Source organism: Alosa sapidissima, chromosome 6 (assembly GCF_018492685.1).
Source record: "Alosa sapidissima isolate fAloSap1 chromosome 6, fAloSap1.pri, whole genome shotgun sequence".
NCBI classification, from domain to species: Eukaryota; Metazoa; Chordata; class Actinopteri; order Clupeiformes; family Clupeidae; genus Alosa; species Alosa sapidissima.
The window spans coordinates 16,887,774-16,909,422 of NC_055962.1; the positions used below are offsets into that span (position 1 = coordinate 16,887,774).

At 45.5% G+C, this 21,649-nt stretch overlaps 1 protein-coding gene across 3 annotated transcripts in view; it reads left to right on the forward strand.

Annotated features, from left to right (window-relative positions):
- Positions 1-21,649, forward strand: part of LOC121711792 (1-phosphatidylinositol 4,5-bisphosphate phosphodiesterase beta-1-like) — a 147,394-nt gene that overhangs the window by 19,642 nt on the left and 106,103 nt on the right. For all 3 annotated transcript variants that reach the window (XM_042095628.1, XM_042095629.1, XM_042095630.1), the window contains exon 3: positions 20,897-20,965. In XM_042095628.1, coding sequence (XP_041951562.1) covers positions 20,897-20,965 — 69 coding nt within the window. The remainder of the gene's footprint in view (positions 1-20,896; positions 20,966-21,649) is intronic.

Below are 21,649 nucleotides of genomic sequence, written 5' to 3' on the forward strand. Positions count from 1 at the left end.
CTTTCTCCAACTTTTGCACATCTCCATACTTTTTATTTATTATTTTTAATTTCTCCTCCATCTATCTACCCATGTCCTTGATTGCCTAACCTTTCTGCCCCCACCCCCCACCCCACCCCCATCCCCAACACACACACACAAAAAAACACACACACTTACATCATCACTGTCATCACCTCACATACATACAGCACACTGCTTGCTACAGTAAGCCTCCTCTACATACTTGCTGCACACTGCCCCTCCCTACATACACAGCACATTGTCTTCAGGATCTTCTCCAACACACATCCTCTACATACTTACAGCACACTGCCCTCACCTACCCACACACACACTACACACACACACACACAGTCACTGCTACACTCCCCTCCCGCCCACACACACATCTTCACTGTCATCACTCACATACATCATACATACAGTACTCTGCTTGCAATAGTAAGTCCCTTCACCATACTTGCAGTACACTCCCCCCCCCTCTCCCCTACATACACAGCACATTATTTCATCAGGAAGCTTCTCCAACACACATCCCCAACATACTTACAGCACACTGACCCCCCCCCCAATACACAGCACATTGTCTCATGAGGAAGCTTCTCCAACACACATGTGGCCGGGGGCACCAACAAGGAGCACCCAAGAGCAACACACACGCCCCTGTTGCTCTTGGGTGCTCCTTGTTGGTGCCCCCCACCCAATCCTCCCCCACCTTTTTTATGCAGCCCTTGCCACTTAATCTACTAAACCCCTCTTCTACTGCACTTTTTACCCCCCCCCCCCCCCATAAATGCACAAATAGGCTGACACCAGACATAATTTCACTGCATTTCTTACTTCCAGTAACTATATGCATGTGACAATAAACTTCCTTGTATCCTTGTAAGTCTCTGAACATTGATTGTAGTATGTGTCCCTTGGATTTCTATGGCTTTTGCTACTAGCTGAGGTGAGACTCAAGGTTCAACATCCAATTAATGTACATCCAGCATTCATACAGACAATCAAAGGAAGCACAGTAAAAGCAAATTGGGTCCTGGGTCGTACTTTTTTTTTACCTTATGTACAAAAGAGTACAAGGCTTTTCACTGATGCCGCTGTGTGTGTGTGTGTGTGTGTGTGTGTGCCCCATGATAATTCAGCTCTCTGAGATGGTATTCCCACAGTGTATTGCCAAACATGGTTCCCCATTCAACTTTTACATGGAGAATCCAAACACACACACACACACTCACTTACACATCCACCAAACACGGCTCACACTGAGATTTGTTCTTGCTCTCGTTCCACTGTTGGATTCAGAGAATCTTTTATCTTTTTCTTTTTTTTCCATTTTTCCCCTTTCGTTTTGCTCATCCCTCTATCATGTCCAAACGTTGGGTCTCTGGGGTACCCCCCCCACACACACACACATACACACACTTTTCATACACACACACACACACACACACACACATACAGACACACACACACACACAGGAGCTGGCGCTCCTCTCTCCTGGAGCGGTGTGGATTATTCATGAATGGGTTCTCTCCACTGTTGAGGCGGGGAGGCGATGAAACTTTGATGTCCGACATTCAGACGCCTCTCAGCCTGTGAGAGCACACACACACACACACACACACACATTCCAGATTCGTTTTTATCTCCCAGGAGCAGACATACACTAGAGCTAGTACTTGACAGACACACACACACACACTCTCTCTCTCTCTCTCTCTCTCTCTCTCTCTCTCTCTCTCTCTCTCTCTCTCTCACACTCTCTCTCTCTTGAATTTCTTGAATTTCCCCTTGAGGATCAATAAAGTATCCATCTATCCATCTATCTCTCTTGTTTCTCTCTCTCTCTCCTCTCTCTCCTCTCATCTCCTCTCCTACATGTGTCACTTTCTCTTTCCCTTTTACTTTCTTCAGTGTTCCGACTGGTCTTTTTCTTTTCTTTCGTTCTCTCTCCCTCTTTCTGTCTACCTGTCACAAACACACATACATGCACACACAGACACACACACACACACACACAGTCACACACTGGGGTCTGTCATTTTAAATAGAAATCTTGACCCAACTTCCAATGAGTGATAGAGAGATGTTTGTGTGTGGATGGATGTGTGCTTGCTCATTCATGCACACATGTGTGTACTGTTGTGTGTGTGTGTGTATGTGTGTGTCCATCTATGTGTTAATGTGTGTGTGGATGTGTTTGCTTGTTTGATTTAAATAGAAACAGGATTTGCATCTTTTGTACTCTTGGTGTCATTTTGTCACTGATCCATTAATGTCCGCTGATGTCTTTATTACCCAGGGACTGGGTCAGCTCTCCAGTAAGTCTCTTTGATGGGGCAGAGCAGGGTGTTCTCAACTTAGTGTGACCGGTGAAGCAGTCTGCACTGCAAAAAATCCTAGAATTCAAAATCTAAGATAAATAAGCTTAAATCAAGTGAATATGTACTTATTTTTCTAATATTTGCTTACAAGACATTTTTGCACTTGATTTAAGTTTTTTTTCTTCTTGTTCTATTGGCAAATCTGTAAGACGACACGGTGGTCTGTTCACAGAAGTTAATGCACAGTTGAGGTTGTAAAACGGCCCCGACGCAAAGCGGACATGTCTGATGAAGGGCTGGGGCCCGAAACGTCACATGTGGTGATATACGTTCTTCTACTTGCTTGTGCCTTCCTGTCCAGCACCCAGTACTCAACGACTTGGATGTGCGTGCTGCACTCTTGAACTCTCAGTTGGTGTACAGTACATGGCCCCCCATGAACGGAATTCCACGAAACTTGGCGTGCATTCAGAGGGTGTCATAATGATCCTACACTTCCAATTTTGTGCAGTTTTGACCATGTTAGGTCACAGATACCTGCCATTACAACACCTAATTTTTACTTTTTCATGTTTAGCTAGGTGGCGCTATACATGAAATTAGTGGTTATGGAATGGGTTGACATGGCCCCTTAAGATCAACATACAAAAAAAGGTGGTCCTCCTAAGCCCTACGGTTCTCGAGATATTCACAGAAAACTGTGTCCGCCCTACCCTCCTTTCGAGGGGTTCAGTCCAGTGGGGGGGCTACAGATCAAAACAATGGTTCCATGCTATCCTTGTGGGGCTACATGCCCACCAAGTTTCGTGCACTCCGGTCCGGTCTTTCAGTGTCCCGGGAATCCTTGAAGGAAAATTGGACATGCGAAAAAGAAAAAAAAAAGAAAAAATCTGACTAAACCTATATGACCGCCACTTCGCTGCGCGGCGGTCATAATAAGTATATATTCCCTTGATTTAAGCTTACATCTCTTTGTCTCACTTAGATTTTGAATTATAGGATTTTTTGCAGTCTGAGCAGCACCACATGTGGAATAAAACATAGTGATTCCCACAGTGAAGCTATGTTATTCAATGCATGGTCATGAACACCATCTTTGCCTCTGTGGACCACTGGTTGAAAGCACCTGGTAGAGCTAGAGGGATGAACACCCAGACTGTTCATTCATAGTCACCTTTCACCCTCTCATAGTCCCATTTAATGCGCTGACACATCATGACTGGCATCTCTGAGGTTCGTCTAGATATGCTGCTACCCAATTAAGATGTCAAAATCAAACGTTTCGAAAAAAAAAAACTCTGGAGCCTAAAGCAGGGGTTTTCAACCAGTGGTCCGTGGCCCACTTGTGGTCCGCGAGGACATTGCTGGTGGTCCCTGACCATAGATTCAGTAATGTAGTTGCAATGTGGGAATCAGTATTTTTATTCAGTGGTGGTCCTGGCGTTATGTAATTAGTCAGAGTGGTGGTCCTTGGTTCACAATCAGTGGAAAACCCCTGGCCTAAAGGGTTAAGAATCAAATCATTTATCGATGCTTCAGCGCCTTCCCCCGTTTCTGGGACAGAGAACAGAGAATGGAACACTAAAAGAAGAGTAGACTAGAGAAGCCATTCCTTCCATTTCCAATTCCAATCCTTTCCTTTTTTTGTGTCAAACCTGCTGAAGATGAGGAAACCTTAACCTTAAAGGACCTTAATAAGATGCTTTGTTTTGTTTATGATATTGTTTAATATATAATATAATAATACAATCGAATGATAAATGTGTGGGCAGGCTCTGCTGCAGACTGTAAGTGTGTGTGTGTGTGTGTGTACAGTATGTGTGTGTGTGTGTGTGTACAGTATGTGTGTGTGTGTGTGTACAGTATGTGTGTGTGTGTGTGTGTGTGTGTGTGTGTGTGTGTGTGTATGTGTGTTTCATGTACTGTAACTGACCACATGCAATATGACAAAAGAACACACTCTTCTCAGATGAACAGAGCCTCATGTCACTCTCACTCACAAACCCAGTTGCCCCAAACCATATCTGTGGCCATCATCGACAACAAACACACAATCATGTCCTCTGTCTTGAGCTACTGCACCAGTGGCACTATTTGAATGCATTCAAATCAGCCTCCTGCCAGTTCTAATGCCCGTGCCCTACAGTTAAGCATTTGCATGGGATGCACACACCATCTGTTTACACAGGACCGCTCTCCCTCTGATACTCTGGGTCACGGGCACGGCCTTTTGGGTAATCTTGGTCCTCTCTGAGGTGAGGATGTGTGAGGGAGGTCAGGTTGCCGCCAGAAAACAGGAGGATGAGAATCAGAGAATGCAAAGTGGAGAGGAGAGGCAATATAACAGATATGGAAAGGAGCAGATGAGTGGCATACTGTATGGACTGGCCTCGCACACACACACACACACACACACACACACACACACACACACACACACACACACACACAGACTGTAAACACACACACACACACACAGACTGTACACCACACACACACACACAGACTGTACACATACACACACACACACACACACACACACACACACACACAGACTGTACACACACACACACACACACAGACTGTACACATACACACACACACACACACACACACACACAGACTGTACACACACACACACACACACACACACACACACACAAACACACAAACACAGACACACACAGGTATTGTGTGAGATATGCAAAGGTGTGGCCATATAGTATACAAACTGGGGTCACATACACACCAGGGTTGTGCAAAATTTGAATTGCAATTCTGCTTCCTGTTTACTACCTCACTTCAAATGCAAGTGAAATTCAAGAATTAAATTGGAATTTAAGAGCCAGTTTCAATTCAATTCTGGAGTTTTGCACAACCCTGTGTGATACACACACACATACACAATAAATAAATAAACAAATAAAGTTCCAAGTCATTTTTGTGAGTTATTGTGTGTGTAATCTCCAGAGTGCACCTGCAGCCATATTAGTGCCAGAGATGCAGGTCATCATCTCTCATTCTCTCCGCCAGGGAGACACAGAGCCCTGAGCCCTGCGCTCGCTCATCCATTACGGCTCTAAGCCTCAACAGTTTCTCAGAAACGCCTTCAGGCAGGCAGACATACAGAGAGAGAGGGAGGGAGGGAGATGACTGATCCTTGTGGTCATTCATCCATTTTGGCTCGAAGAGCCATCAGTTTCTCAGGGGCTCCTTTAGACAGACAGTCAAACAAGTGGGCCTGGGGGGGCACTGCCCAGCCACTGCAGCACAGCAAATGCACCAGAGGCAGGTGGACCTCATCTCCTCTCCATCTTTCTTTCCTCTGTTAGAGAGAAAGGGAGAGTAAAATAGAAAGAGAGAGAGATATGACTGATCCTCGTGTTCACTCATCCATGTTAAAGAGGGAGAAAGAGAGAGAGAGAGAGAGAGAGAGAGAGAGAGAGAGAGAGAAGAGATCCTTGTGGTCACTCATCCATTTTGGCTCTAAGAGGCTGCAGTTTCTCAGGGCTCCTCACAGACCTGCAGGCAGATGGTGGATTAGACGGGACAGTGGGCCGGCCTGTGGGACTGGGGTGGATGGAGAGTCCCAGCGGCTCAGAGCAGAGAGCAGTCACTGTGAAGAAAAATAATTATTAGGGTTATAAAGCTGTGGGCACACGCACACACACACACACACACACACACACACACACCATCTCTCTCTCTGCCAGTCACTTATATACACACACACACACTTACACACACACTCACACTGCATTACTGTATTTTAATGATGTGTATAGACTCAGTTAGTGGTGGTGGGGGGTTATGATTCATAATCGCTGACCGTTGGGGGGTGAGGGGTTCCAGTGAGGGATCATAATGTGTGTGTGTGTGTGTGTCTGTCTGAGTGGGTTGTGTATCAGGAGGATGTATTCCAGTAAGTGGGAGAGGTGGTTGAGATAATGTGGGAACACAGGTCATATCTTGTTTTTGTGTGTGTGTGTGTGGGCAGGTTGGTTTATAGCGTGTTTGGGGAGTGTGTGTGTGTGTGTTTTGTGCATGGAGGGTGGTGTGGCTGTAGTGAGTCTGTGGTGTTCAAGGTGTATATAGATAGATAGATAGATAGATAGATAGATAGATACATAGATAGATAGATAGATAGATAGATACATAGATAGATAGATAGATAGATAGATAGATAGATAGATAGATAGATAGATAGATAAATAGATAGATAGATAGATAGATACATATATAGATAGATAGATACTTTATTGATCCCCAAGGGGTAGATTCAAGAAAAACAGTGCCTGCTTTGAGGCTTCACAAGGGATTCAAACCAGCAGTCTCACTGACATAATTAGGCCAGTGCTTGGCAGGGCAACGGCGTCACCATTGTGCTAAGCAAGTGTTTGTGCATGCATATGCATGTGTGTGTGTGGAGGGAGGTGTTGTTTGAGAGTGTGTGTAGGGGGTGTTACATGGTGGGATTTGGGAGTGATGAACAGGTGGCTGATTGGGTTGTGTGTGTGTGTGTGTGTGTGTGTGTGAGCAGATGGAGAAATATGGGAATGATAGAGCAGATCTTTGGTGAAGTGTCATTCACACAACAGACAGAGCTGGACTTGGCTTGGCCTTCTGACCGCCACACCAGGGAGGGACAAAGGGACACAGAGAAAGAGAGCTCCACAGCAAATGTCTCAGCTTAAACTGTTCAAGGCTGAACCTAATATGTTTTAGTTCCTACCTACCTACCTAAGCCCACAGTACACAGACAGGTGTTCAGAAAACATTTCCCAAAGAAGCACTCGTTGCCTCATTGTGTTTTTAGCCTGACGTAGCCATACTCAATTCTAGTCAGAATTAGAGTCTGATATTACTCCATTGGGATGGGATTATGGTCCGTGTTGATACAGGGCTTCTTCTTCACAAATGCCTTAACATTGTTTTCTGGTTATTGCATTGTCAATATCTTGTACAACAGACGTGATAGCGAAATCTAAATGTCTACCTTTTAGCAACAGCGTTTTTGTTAGAAAGAACCGGTAAGAATGACACACTTTTTAGTTAAATGTCACTTACAAAGACATTGTACCATACTGAAAGCTAGTGTATTGTCACTAGCAACCTACATCCTCTGTCAAACACAGTTGCATTTTCAGGTCTGCACTAAATCGTTCAGGAGTTCTGGTCTGAACCATGACTCCGAACTGCTCTGGTTTGTGCACAGTTGCTCCACAACAGAACAAGTCCAGACCGAACGTCCCGACCTCAAATGTTGTGGGCGGGGCTAAGTTCGGCTGGCTTCGAGGCTATTGTGTTTTAGTTCATTTGAGTAGAATAGAAAACTGTTGCACTGTTTGGGGAATTACGTGTTACATGGATTATCAGGTAAAGAAACATGGTGTGAGACTTTGACAAAGGCCATTCAATGTTTGTCAGTCTGAAGTGACTTGGCAGAGGCTCAGTGCATTGTGGGATAGCTGTGTGTAGTGTCAGGAAGTGTGCTGTCACCGGTGGTTGCTGTCCTTTGTCCATCTCGCATGAACGGAACTCCAAATCACTACCCCCCTCGCGCACCCCAACACACACAAACACACACACACTCAATCTGCTGATTCAGTCCTCCCCACCACTACACACACACACACACACACACACACACACACACACACACACACACACACACACACACACACACACACAGACACATTCACACACAATCTTGTATATTTATACTTTCCTGTTTGCACCCCCAACCTCAAAACACCCACATTGGCCCACGCTGGCTGCTGCTATGGCAACACCCGTCGCTGTGGTGACCATCCGTTCACCTTGAGCCCGTTGTTTTTTAAACTTCCTCTGCTCGCACCTCACACACGCACACACACGCACACAAAGCCTCTTGGATGCCGTTCAGGGCCAGGCATCAGCCAGCCAACCAGGCAGGTGGTTGCTGTGATGCTGGAGGACTTCAGAAGGCTGAGTAGGAGACTGTGAGGGATGGTTGGAAAGAGCAGATATTGTAGCTATATAGCTAGACAGCTAAATACTTTATTCATCCCGAGGGCTATTTAGGAGGGCATGCAGTAGAATGTCAGGCTTCCTGTGTGGGGTGTGAGCGTGGACAGCTGCTTTCTCAGGCTTGAGTTTGTACCAGGCTTTAGTCCTGAGTTTGCTCTGAGTGTTGGACTGGACAGATCGGATGTCCTTTTGATCCCTGGGTTTACATGGAGTCACACGCTGATGGAGAGTCTCAGTGGAAAAAGTCCTTAGAGATACAAGACAGACACACACACACACACACACACACACACACAGACACACACACACACACACACACACACACACATGCACACACACACACACACACACACACACACACAGGTATGCAAATACACATACACAGGCACACAATCACACACACACACACACAGGCACACAATCACACACACACACAGGCAGGCACACACACACACACAGGCACACACACACACATACACAGGCAGGCACACACACACACACAGTCACATACACACACACACAAACAGACACACACACACACACACACACACACACACATACACAGGCAGGCACACACACACACACAGTCACATACACACACACACAAACAGACACACACACACACACACACACACACACAGGTATTCAAATACACATACACAGGCACACAATCACACACACACACACAGGCACACAATCACACACACACACAGGCAGGCACACACACACACAGGCACACACACACACACATACACAGGCAGGCACACACACACACACAGTCACATACACACACACACAAACAGGCACACGCACACACGCACACATACACACACACACACACAGACACACAGGGACAAACAAACACACACACACACCTGTCCTCCCTCACCTTTGATTTCTGGACAAAAAATCTGTAGAGCCCATCCATACCTTCAAACTTCTTGGAGTGCAGATTTCACCAGATTTGTCCTGGGATGCTCATGTCAAATATATGATTTCCCAGACCCAGGATTCATTATCTCAGTGTGGCCAGCTGGTCTCCCATCTGATGTTTTAAAACAGATCTATCTGAGGTTCATTTGCCCTGTTTTGGAGTCTGCCTTTTGGGGGGGGGGGGGCGTTCTGCAGGATAATTGCAATCTCATCCTCTTCTTTTTCCACCCTTAGTGACAGGTGTGATGAAGCCACCCTGCGTCTACATCTAGGAGCAGAACCAAAAAACATGAACTCTCTTTTATCCCATATGCTCTTAAACTGTACTATAAGTAATTTAACTGAAGTTTGATCATTTTAGCTTGTCTTCCTTGATTATGAGTTTGCCATGTCAAACCAATAAATGAAATTTGAAATCTGAAATCTGACACATGTATGTATGCAAGCACACACACACACACACACACACACAATCACACACACACACACATACCCACACACACCCCGTACTCACTCTACTCCAGAGTGTCTGTGACACTAGAGGCCACGTTCGAGAAAGTTTGGCCAAGTCCTGCCGGTGCACTCCTTCCCTGTCGTCTGTGTCGTGCATCCCTGAACGACCCTGTCTGTCTCTCTCGTGGTCTGTCAGTCTGTCTGTCTGTCTGTCTGTCTGTCTGTCTGTCCCCCGCTTCTCTCCTGCTCCAGTTCTTCTTGCCTGCCTGTCTCTCTGAAGTGGGTCAGAAATGTGGGCCAGGACTCAAGTCGATTCAATCTGCTGGAGCGATGTGATAAGAGGGTGTCAAATTTAAACGCCACCCAGGCGCTGTGTGCCGAGGCTGCAGTCGCTGGAGTCTGTCATACTTAAAATACCGGCTCCCATGCGAGGTTTACACGTTCCTCGAGAGATAGAGAGATAGAGAGAGACAGAGCGACAGGAAGAGGAGGAGGAGGAGAGACAGAAGGAGAAGGAGGGAGGAACATTAGGAAGAGAGAGGGACAGAGAGAGAGAGAGAAGAGAGAGAGGAGTGATGGATGGATGAGAATCCAATCACTTCACCAAGTTAATGTGAAAGAAAGGAGAAAGAGAATAAGAGCAGACAGAGAGAGAGAGAGAGAGAGAGAGAGAGAGAGCAAGCTCCGGAGGAGTGTTAAATCATTTATCAGATTGACAGAGAAGGAGAGAAAGACACAAAATGAGTGAGTGACGGAACTATTTGTGTGTGTGTGTCTGTGTGTGTGTGTGTGTATGTGTATGTGTATGTGTGTGTGTGTGTGTTGTGTTATGTGTGTGTGTGTGTGTGAGTGTGTGTGTGAACACCTGAAGCGCATCTACCCTGACTTTCCACTAGCACTACGTCTCCTCCCTGCTCCCTCCCTGTTCTGCATGTGTGTGTGTTTATGAGTGTGTATCTATGTGTGTTTATGAGTGTGCATCTATGTGTGTTTATGAGTGTGTATCTATGTGTGTTTATACCTATGTGTGTTTGTGAGTGTGTATACCTATGTGTGTTTGTGAGTGTGAATACCTATGTGTGAGTGTGTATATACCTATGTGTGTTTGTGAGTGTGTCAGTCTCTTCTTCTATTCCTGTAATGCTCTTATGTGCAGTCGTACCTGAGTGCCTTCTGACTGATGCTCTGGCAGGCGTAAATAAGAACAGAACAAAGAGAAAGAGAGAGAGAGAGAGTGACGTAGCACCAGGAGCTGTCTAAAGGTTAACTATGAATAGCTGTATTGTCCCAGTGGCCTCATATCCACTAATGGAATGAGTGTTCACTGTATGTTGGTGCCATATGAACGCACTTAAAGAGATGAATGCAGCCCTGCCGAGGCATCGCTCGTGGGCATACACATGCTCGCCGTGTTGGACAGCGACTCTGGGGAAATCTTAAAAGTACACTACGGCCTTTGTTTTGGTTAAAAGATTACCTGTCCGTAACGGTACACCAGCTGTGCAGCCTGTTTATGCACTCTCTTTGTACAGCTGAACCGTTTGACTGTTGCTCTAAATCAAACCTGTTGTGGTGAATGTGGTAACACACAGAAAATAAAAAAGAAAATAGTTTTTCCCCCACAGTCAGCCGCAGGCAGTTTATCTTAATAGCGTTAGGTTACACTTTCATTTGTCAGTTGTTGATGAAATCCAAGAGGAATCTCTTCAGAGGCAAAGGGCCTTCGCAGAAAACGGCTATGAGGCCAAGAGGGAAATATCAGCCACGAGCAGAGAGATCCAGCCCCTTGCACGTACAGCCCTACAAAGACAGAGGCTGAGACAGAGACGGAGTGCTCGATCGTATCATTGCGTCTGGCGCCGGCTGTGTATGAGGAATACCTGCCCCATCTGCTCCTGTGTCACCAGTGGGCGAATCCGAGGCAGTGGCACAGTTAGCAGCCGTCATCCCCGCGCTGTCGTGATGCGACCACAGGGCGGAATCAGAAGCGACGGTCGTGCCGGCGTCTGTTATCCCTGCGCTCTGATGAGGGATTATCCAGGCCGGGCTCCGGTTCTTATCTCAGAGCTCCAGGCCATTATATCCAGCCGGAGGAAACTTGGCCCGCCATTCTCTGCACAAATTGAAGTGGGACTCTGTGGCTCGAGTCAGACAGCAGAGGTGTGTTCAAAATCGAATGAATGTTCGAAAACTGTTAACAAACGTTCTTGAACTATGGCTATGTTTGCGAATGTTTGTGAACACACCTCACCTAGATTTGGGGCTGGTTCTGGACAGGTTCTGCTTTGCAGCGTGAGCGACTCTGGGCCAGATCAGGGCCAAATCTTCAGCATTTTAGAGCTGGCTGCCATGGTAACCAGCAATAGGCTCTGCAAACAGAACCACATCGGCTTCTCCTGCACCTGCACCTCAGGGAAAAAAATTATGAATTGGTTTGGGCTCAGGCATTACAAGAGGAGACATTTGAGTGTGATCCAAATGTAAGACATAAAATGTGCTGCCAACTTGCCAACTTGCCAGTGCCAAGAATGAAAGGAAAAGGAAGAACCTGAGGATGAGATGAGTGCTGGGATCAGTTTCCTACCTCTTGGCGCATATATATATATCTCCTCTGTATGGCATACTGAAGAGATAATGCTATTCGAATAGCAGACCTTACAAATTGAGCATCATAGGTTTTGGATTATAACACATTTAATACTAATACTACTACTTTACGGTGTAAAAGTGGACAGAAATGAAATGATAAATAAAACAATAAAATTAATATCCAAACCTCTTTTTTCCAGTTCTGCTTTATGCTTCTATAAAATTAGAGAGAAATTAGGAGAGAAAGCAGTAGCCCAATAAAGACGACAGATGTTTGCACTTGCTTTCAGTGTACAGTACATGGTGCTTTACTGATAACCACTATCAGGTCTACACACACACACACACACACACACACACACACACACACACAAACAGAGTCTGGAAGGTCTTTATCCTCCACCACCAACCTGAGCTTGTCTGTATGATTGTACTGAGACCTGAGGCTGTGACTGGTTGTATGAGACCTCTGTTATCAGATAGGCTGCAGAGAGAAAGGGATGGGATGGGAGGGTGGGAAGGAGAGAAAGCCAGAGGGAGAAAGAGAGAGAAGGAGATTAACAGAGGGAGAGAGAGCTATAAGGAGAGAGAAGGATGAAGTGAGATGCAGGGATGGAGAAAGAAAGAGATACAGCGACAGTGCTACAGGCTGTGGATTGTCCGCTTGAGACCGCGTGGGCAGTAAAGAGCGCAGGCAGGCCGTACTTAATCACAGACTCACCTTAATCACATCTCTCACCCAGAGACATGGCCCTTGGTCCCCTTTGTGCTCGGGGAGCGGATTTCAGAGAGAAGAGGGTAATACTGTATCTCCTTCTCTCTCAATGTCTTTTTCTCTCTATCCCCTCTCTCTTTCACTTACTCTTTTTTATCACCTGAGGGATATGGGATATCATATGGTTTTTGCTGCCAATAGGCCCTCTTTGCTTTAGGCCAAAAGGTTGGCATTTCAGTAACATTACTCTATATGATCCGGATAAAGGGCCGGATCTAGGAACTTCTATTTCTTTTCACTTTCTTCAACATTGCGGATTTCCGGCCTTGGCGGAAGTCTGTGTTGCCAATGTAGTTTAGTTCACTATCATATTTTGCTGAGGGTAGTATGGTGATGTTGGTAAGTTGGCTAGTTTGGTAGTAGTTGGCTTGTTGGCTAGTTTGTTGGTATTAGTTGGTAGTTGGCTAGTATGTTGGTGTTAGTTGATAAGTTAGTTATTTTGTGTATAGGGTTCTTTAGCATGTTGATAGCCCTGTTGCTTGGGTCCTGGTGTATTTGTCCAGAAGGAGGGCCTGGGTGGGTTGGAGCCCATGATCGGCTGTTTGACAGGGGTTATTTCGGACATGAAGCAGGGGAGCAACAAGGGCTTCTGTGACACCACTCAGGACCAATATAGAGCGTGATGCATGGATGTGCCTATCGCTAACCCACTTTAACCCTCCCCCTGCGCTCACCTCCTCCCCATCACCTCCCCTCGTCGCTTGCTCACTCGCCATCTGGGGTTTATGGGATGGCTGAGTCAGAGAGATAAAAAACAAAGAACTGCACAGAGAGAGAGAGAGAGAGATCAGAGAAGGTGAGAGAGGGAGAGAGGAACAGAGAAATGGGAAGAGAGAGAGAGAGAGAGATGGGGAGAGAAAGACAGAGAGAGGTGAATAGGGTGCGGTATGGAAAAACAGAGAGTGAGAGAGATGGAGAGAGAGAGAGCTCCAGGGTGTGTAAAACCAAAGGGGGTTTGTTGTCAGAGGTGACCCCTGGGACTAAAACAGCATCCAACCACAGTGGTGCGTGTCCTTGAGGTGTCAAAACAAAATGACAAAGAGTACCATTGGAGTTTAAATAGGTCAGATAAGAGCCTTTTTCTTTAACTCTGCCAATGACAATATGGAGGTTGACAAAGGTAATCCAAGATATATCAAAGTTAACCCTGAAAGGAGTTCATTAGAAGCAAATCTGGACCAACGGTGTTATAAGAACTGCTTAGTTGTTTTATATTTGATCCAGGTTTTCAGGCTGCCTGCGAAATAAATGTATGTTTCATTTTCTAAAACACCACAATACATAAAGGAATCTTCCTTTGGAGGGACACTTTATTTGCATGTTAGCTTAACCGTTAATATTCCACCGAGCAAAAGACGACAACGGCATCTGGGTATGACACCAACATCGAAGCGGCATCGTGGGCGAGGTTTAGGACAACGCAGAGGGGCTATCAGCCAGATAATGGAGAAGCAAATGTTTGTATTGATTCAGGGCGAGGTGAAGCCCCAACCATAATCACCTGTAAGCTGGAATATGCCCTTATCTCCTCCTGGCTCCATAGAGGGTTTGCGGCTGTTGAGTGATCTGTGTGCTCTTCCTGGAGCTGTGGCTGCTGCAATTTCCCCCCTGCATCTGTGGTAGCCATGAGAAACTGCTCATCACTTCCTTGTGAACCGGGCTCTCCAGTGAGCCTCATAATGGCGGGCTCCTCTCACTTCAATAATCTGATCCATAGCACACCCAGCGCCTTGTACAGTACACAGTTTATGGAATTGATGGAAACTCCCCGCAGAGGCTGGATGAGTCTCCTCTTCCAGGTTTGACACTCAACACCAAAGTTTTCTGGGAATTTGAGTCTCTTTTCTCTCCTTTCTGTTGTGTGCTATTCAAATACTTTAGTGACTTAACCTGCCAGTTACGGAATGAGGGACGTTGTTTGGCAGCTGCTGTGCTGTGCTATGCCATGACCCTTTGTCACCCCTGGGCTCAGCGGAGAAAGTGTCCACACACACACATGAGTGTGTATGGGCGCTGCACACAAGGCCTCTCTCTCTCACTCTCTCTCTCTCACACACACAAGTATGCGTACACACACACACATCCTCAAACACACACACACAAACACACACACACAATTTAATTATGGCTATAATTGTGAGCTTGAGTGAGGAGAGGTTGGATCGGGGTAGGGTACTGAACAAAAGAGCAGTTGGCCTCTGAATGAATGCACAGATGTAGAAATCAATGAGTCCTCTTCTCATGGTACCACACACACACAGAGAACAGGTGGATGAGTGGGACTGGTGCTAGCAGGCACAGGAGCACAACAGGCTGAACCAGCACCTCTGATTCACCTCTGAGGAGGACCAATTCTAAGGACAGAACTAAGAGAGGGAGAGACAGAGAGAGAAAGAGAGGGAGAGAAGGATGGAAAATGAGAAGCAATTAGTATTGGTATATGTACTTCAAATACTGCACCAATGAAGCGAGAGAGAGAGAGAGAGAGAGAGGGATAGAGAGGAAAGTGACATAAAAGGGCATTGGAGTTAAGAGGAAGACAAACAACTGGGTGAGAAGGAGGAAGGAAACGGTGTGCCAACAAGGACAACATGAAGATGGAGAGAAAGAAAAGAGATCGGACGTAGACATTACAGACACACACACACACACACACACACACACACACACACACACACACACAGTAGTCCTGTTAGTGTATGTTATCTATTTGTGTGTGCGTGTGGGAGTGTGTGCTTGTATGTTTGTGTGTGTGTGTGTGTGTTTGTGTGTGTGCGTGTGTGTGTGTGTGTGTGTGTGTGTGTGTGTGTGTGTGTGTTTGTGTGTGTGCGTGCGTGTGTGTGTGTGTGTCTGCGTGTCTGCGGTGGTGGCGGCGGCAGCTCGGTGGGGTGGCGCACCCCTTTAAAAGACACTTCAAAGCGCAGCTTTACAGCGGGGCTGGAAACATTAACCTTTGAGTCAAAGCTGCGCCCTCCACAAACAGCCAGGCGCTAAATTGATTTCGGTGTGGAAAAGGCACACGGTCACTCAATCCCCCTGCTTCAGCTTAGAGAGAGAGAGAGAGATAGAGAGACAGGGAGAAGAAGTGTGACAGAGAAAGAGAGAGAACGAAAGAAACAGAGCAATGAAGAGACAGAAAGGAGTGTGACAGAGAAAGAGGTGGAGAGAGAGACTGAGAGATGGAGAGAGAGGCATAAGGAGTGTGAGAGAAGGTGAGAGAGAGTAAGCATAGGAGAGAGAGAAAGAGAGAGAGGTTGTGACAGAGAGTGAGAGAAGGAAACAACTTTTGCCAGAGTGAAGCCTTTGACTTTAAATCCTTTGTAATCAGTCCAAAGGAAACTATCAGGAAGTAAAAACGACCCATATTACCACCCCACTCCCTTCTTTGGAAAAGAAAGCGTGATTGTTTTGAAACAGACATGTCACACTACAGGCCCCTGAGATTTGCATGTAGACCAGGGGGCTTCCAACTTTTATTTCCATCTTCTCATTTCATCTGTACTTCCTGATTCACAGAGAAAGGCTGTGTCCTTGTCTGTCCAGTTTTGGCTCCACACAGTTGGACTCTGCTTTTGTTTGTCTGCAGACGCTTTTGTCCAGAACGACTTGCAATGACATCAATAACTTGGCATTTAAATAATCAGTTTATAGTAAAGTAAAAAAAAAAATTATAGATGATAATTACAGACTAAATAGAATTAACAGAATAATAATAATAGTCATAAACATATACAAACTACGACTCTGAGGAAAAATGAATCACATATTTGTAAATACATTTACTCACCCGTCAAGCCATCTTTTTCTTACTTTACTTTCTTTACTGTCTTATCCATTCATTCATTCATTCATCCAGATAATGGTATTCTCCTCCTATCGAGAGAACAGCACACACAGGGCCAAATCTAGTTCTGGACTGTGATGCTTTCCAGAGCCATCGATTGCTTTACTATGAAATTTGCGAATCGTATATACACTGCACAGGATGATGTGGTTCACTATAATGCACTTACAGTTGCATGCATTGAATAAGGAAACACAAACAAAGATGCACGCATACACAGACACGCATGCACGCACACAGATGACCACAGAGAGACACACAGACACTGACACACATGCACGCACAGGCACGTGCGCACACACATACACACAGACAACCACAAGCAGACACACACACACACACACACATACAACAACAGGCAGACACACACACACAAACAAGTGTGGGTGGAAACATAGAGGCTAAGGATAGGGTAGTTTTTGACACAATGTTTGATTAATTTGCATTCTTTCTGAGACTATTCTTCCCAGACAAAAGCCAAAAGTGGTGAAAGGTGGACACAGTATTCCTGAGGTCCCCGTCTCTAAAAACAGACCTGTCCCTGACCTCACGATGATTCCAGCCTGGATCATAACAACTCACTTCAGTACAGATCTAAACAGTATTCCAGCAATGCAATGCAGGATAAGGCTGTGAAATGTCAGATAGGAGCCACTACTGGTCATACGTCGGGCCAAATCAGACCTGCTGTCGGCCGCCAATCCTGTTGCTCGATCAGGCGGAGAGGGGCCTGCATCAGGGAGCTCGTTATGTCGACCAGAGAGAGAGAGAGAGAGAGGACATTTAGGGTAGAGCGGAATCAAATCAAACATTCAGCTCATCTATCTGACCATTGACTGTGAGACACCCCATGCTTTGATGGCCATTAGTGTGTAGTAGTATCCCCTTGGGTGTGGCTCTGTTCCTCTGTTGCTGAGGCCTGAGGGGAAACCTAGAAGACTGAATTCCTGTCCCATCGCTTGTTGTTTGTTGTGCAGTTCCAGTAGGCTCACAATGACCAATCATTAGAAGACACAGCAATCAACATTCCAGCTCCAGTCCAATTGGGTCAGATTTCTGGCATGTCCGAAAAAAGAAAATGTTGTGTTGTCCGTGTGTTATTTTCCATGTGTTTTCATGTCAGTGTTTTGTGTGTGGGTGTGTATGTGTGTGTTGGGTCTGTGTTGTGTGTGTGTCACTATCTTGATGTTTATGAAACATCAGTGACCCGGATTCTGAGTGGTCAGTCAGTGAATTCAAAGTCAGAGTTCCTGCGGTCAGTTCCTGCATTTTCTTCTGGTCAAACAAATCATTGCCTTTCTCGGCACAACTGCATTTCCGAAATACATGTGGTTTTGGACACAAGATTTTCCATTCCTATGTCACCATAACAACCAGTCGATGTTTGTCCTTTTTGTTTGAGGCAGTCCCAGTCGTAGTAGATAACTGTGGTGCTGAACCACCAGATCAGAACCAGAATTGGGCCAGATTAGAACCAGAATTGGGCCAGAGTCATGGCAGAGCCGCCCTGTAGTCGTTTTCTGTCTGTTTTATCTCCCGATGTCCATTAAGTCGAGGCGATTTTTGGGAAAGGTTTTCAGTGGTCGAGCTCAATCTTCCAATCATGCGACTCTCACTCTCCTCCCATAATTCTGAATGGCTTGATTAGTTGGACTTATTTATGGCAAACAAGCTGCAATATTTGTTTGTTATTACAGAGCCTGGAGTGTTTTTGAGCGAACATGCAGATCAGGGTGCTAGAAGACTGTGAGTCCCAGTTAGTAGAGTGTGTGTGTGTGTGGGGTGGGGGTGGGGGGGCAGAGTTATCCCAGCCTTCTCCCCTGTCTCGTCTCTGCCAGTGGCATTATCCATAATGGATGTCAGAGAGTAGTCAATACCGCCTGCCCCGTCTCACTGAGCAGTGGCTGACATGCAGGATGTGCGTTTCTGTTGTCTGTGTCTGACGTGTGAAGTCACCCTCGAAAGGTCTGCCTGCGTCTCGCTCGCTACCATCCTTCACCACTTAAGAAGCTTCACTCACTGCTCAATGAGTAGGCTATTCTTCTCTCTCTCTATCGCTCTCTCTCTCTCTCTCTTTCTATCAATCTCTCTATCTCTCTCTCTCTCTCTCTCTCTTTATCACTTTCTCTCTCTCTCACTCTTTCTCTCTCTCAGTCATTCACATACAGTATTCACTCTTTCTGCCCCCATCTCATCTGTCTTTTCAATATTTATTCCATATTCAGTGGATGTTCGTCTCTCTCTCCTTCTCTTACGCACTCACTCTTCCTCTCTCTCCTTCTCTTACGCACACACTCTTCCTCTCTCTCTCCTTCTCTTACGCACTCACTCCTCCTCTCTCTCTCCTTCTCTTACGCACTCATTCTTCCTCTCTCTCTCCTTCTCTTACGCACACACTCTTCCTCTCTCTCTCTCTTTATCTCCCTCTCTTATGCACTCACTCTTCCTCTCTCTCTTTCTCTTAGGCACACACTCTTCCTTGCACTCTTAGGCACACACTCTTCTCTTTCTTATGCACTCTCTCTCTCTCTCTCTCTCTATCTCCCTCTCTTTCTTTATCTCCCTCTCTTATGCACTCACTCTTCCTCTCTATCTCCCTCTCTTACACACTCACTCTTCCTCTATTTCTCTCTCTCTCTTTATCTCCTTCTTTTACTCACTCACTCTTCTCCTTCACCCATGCCTCTTTGACTCTTCTCCCTTCCTTTAGCCCCCCATTTCTCTCTGTTTTTTCCTCTCTCTCTCTCGCTCTGTCCCCCCCCTCTCTCCTGTCCAACCTCCCATCTCTCTCTGTGGGTGTTTAGTAGTCTCCAGGGAAGAGCTTAGAGCTCCATTAAGTTTTTGAAGTGCATGGCTGCCTCTGTAGAGGAAGAAAGCCTCTGTTCCTGCATGTGTGTGTGTGTGTGATGGACTCAGGTCATGTTAAATGGCTGCATGTGCTTTGGGAAGCAGTGGAGTTTCATGCAGCACAGTGTGCAGTATCTAACTGCAGCACAGCATATGCTATCTAATGAAAGAAGGAGTCTCGATAAAAGGATGGAGTAGCTGTTTTGTTGCTGGTGTGTACACGTGTTGCCATAGTTTGTTTCTATGTTATTATGTGTTTGTGTGTGTGTGTGTGTATGTATGTGTGTGTTTGTGTACATGTGTGTGTGTAAGAGAGAGTGTGTGTGTGTATGTGTGTGTGTGAGTTTGTATGTGTGTGTGTGTGTAGTCTGTGTGTGATGAAAGCCATTATATCAGTCATCATGCATACAAGTGTGTTAATTATGATATGCTTCACTTGCCAGCATGATTGCACCACAATAGTCAATAAAGTATCATATCTTCAGGATCTTTGTTCATCTGTTCAGGATAAATGTTGATGTGTAAGCAAAATATCTATTGAATAGCCTATATAATATGAAATATAGGACTGATATGAAACATTATGCTGTTTGAATTTTCCTGTTTGTAGTTTTGAACAAATTTGAACAATGGTTTTGTAACTCGGTTGCACAGATACAATCGTATGAACATGTCAGGACAGAAGGCATAACTTGACTTTCGCTGTTATGACAAGCCGGTCTGATGCGGAGTGTCAGTGATTTAACTGTGTCATATGATAACTATTGGCAAGCAGTCAAAGCAGCTGCACACATGACTGTACAGGCTGTTTTGACATCGGCTATTGAGAGTTGTAATGGCAATCAGTGATAGTGGTGGCAACAAAACACCTTTGGTCTCACTGGCTATTGACTGTAGTGAGACTTTTCAAGAAGAACATTTCCACTTTCCTTGACTCACTTTTCATATAGTGGTTGGAAAGATGGTTTCCTCTTTCAGATTCTGCCATCTGTCCAGTTTTCTGTCCTTTCCCCCCTCTCTCTCTGTCTCTCTGTCTCTCTTTCTCTCTCTCTGTCTCGCTCTCTCAGCTGATGATAGGTGATTTCATCTCTTTTGTTTCTGTGTGTGTGTTTCAGGAAACTGATGTGCTGGACATTTCCTACATCAAGGACACTCGGACGGGGAAGTATGCCAAGCTGCCTAAGGTAAACACAGATTATATTATGGCTGCCTGGTGCACTGGTGGGTTGGCATTGGTTATGTCTAAGGATGATTAATAAACAAGTGCAGTTCGTATGAAACCTCTCAGGATACATTAAGGACGTCAACCTGTCAACAGCATGAATGTGTTGAATGTGTCTGATTCACCATCTGAGGTGTCAAAGTGTTGTGTGAATGTGAAATGACATTTAAAATGAAGAACCCACTTCATTCCGTAATCCTTGCTGTTGCTGTTGTCCTCTTCCTTGAGTGATGGTTGAGGATTGGTGCAGCATGTGTAGTCTCTGACATATTCTGCAGTAGGTGAATCTGGATGTTGATACTCCTTAACAATCACGGAAAAGTACAGCGTGAAGTACACTCCCCTCGGAAATAAATGTTAATTTGGTGTTCAAAAGGGGAATTCATCTGTATCACACTGGATTTCATAGCTGAATGGTGATCTAAATTGTTACAGTTTCTTCAAAACATGTTTTAAAATATGCATTATAGTGGGTATGCTTTATGAGTGAGCACTGTGTGTGTAGCAGCAATAACATCAGGGCATTTTAGGCTTGTCATGTGCTGTCTGATGGCAAGTAATGGGCCTATTCCGATAGAGATGAAATAATAAAAAATAAAATACAATTCAACCAGAGCACTAAGGGCTAAGGACTCAAGTAGATAAA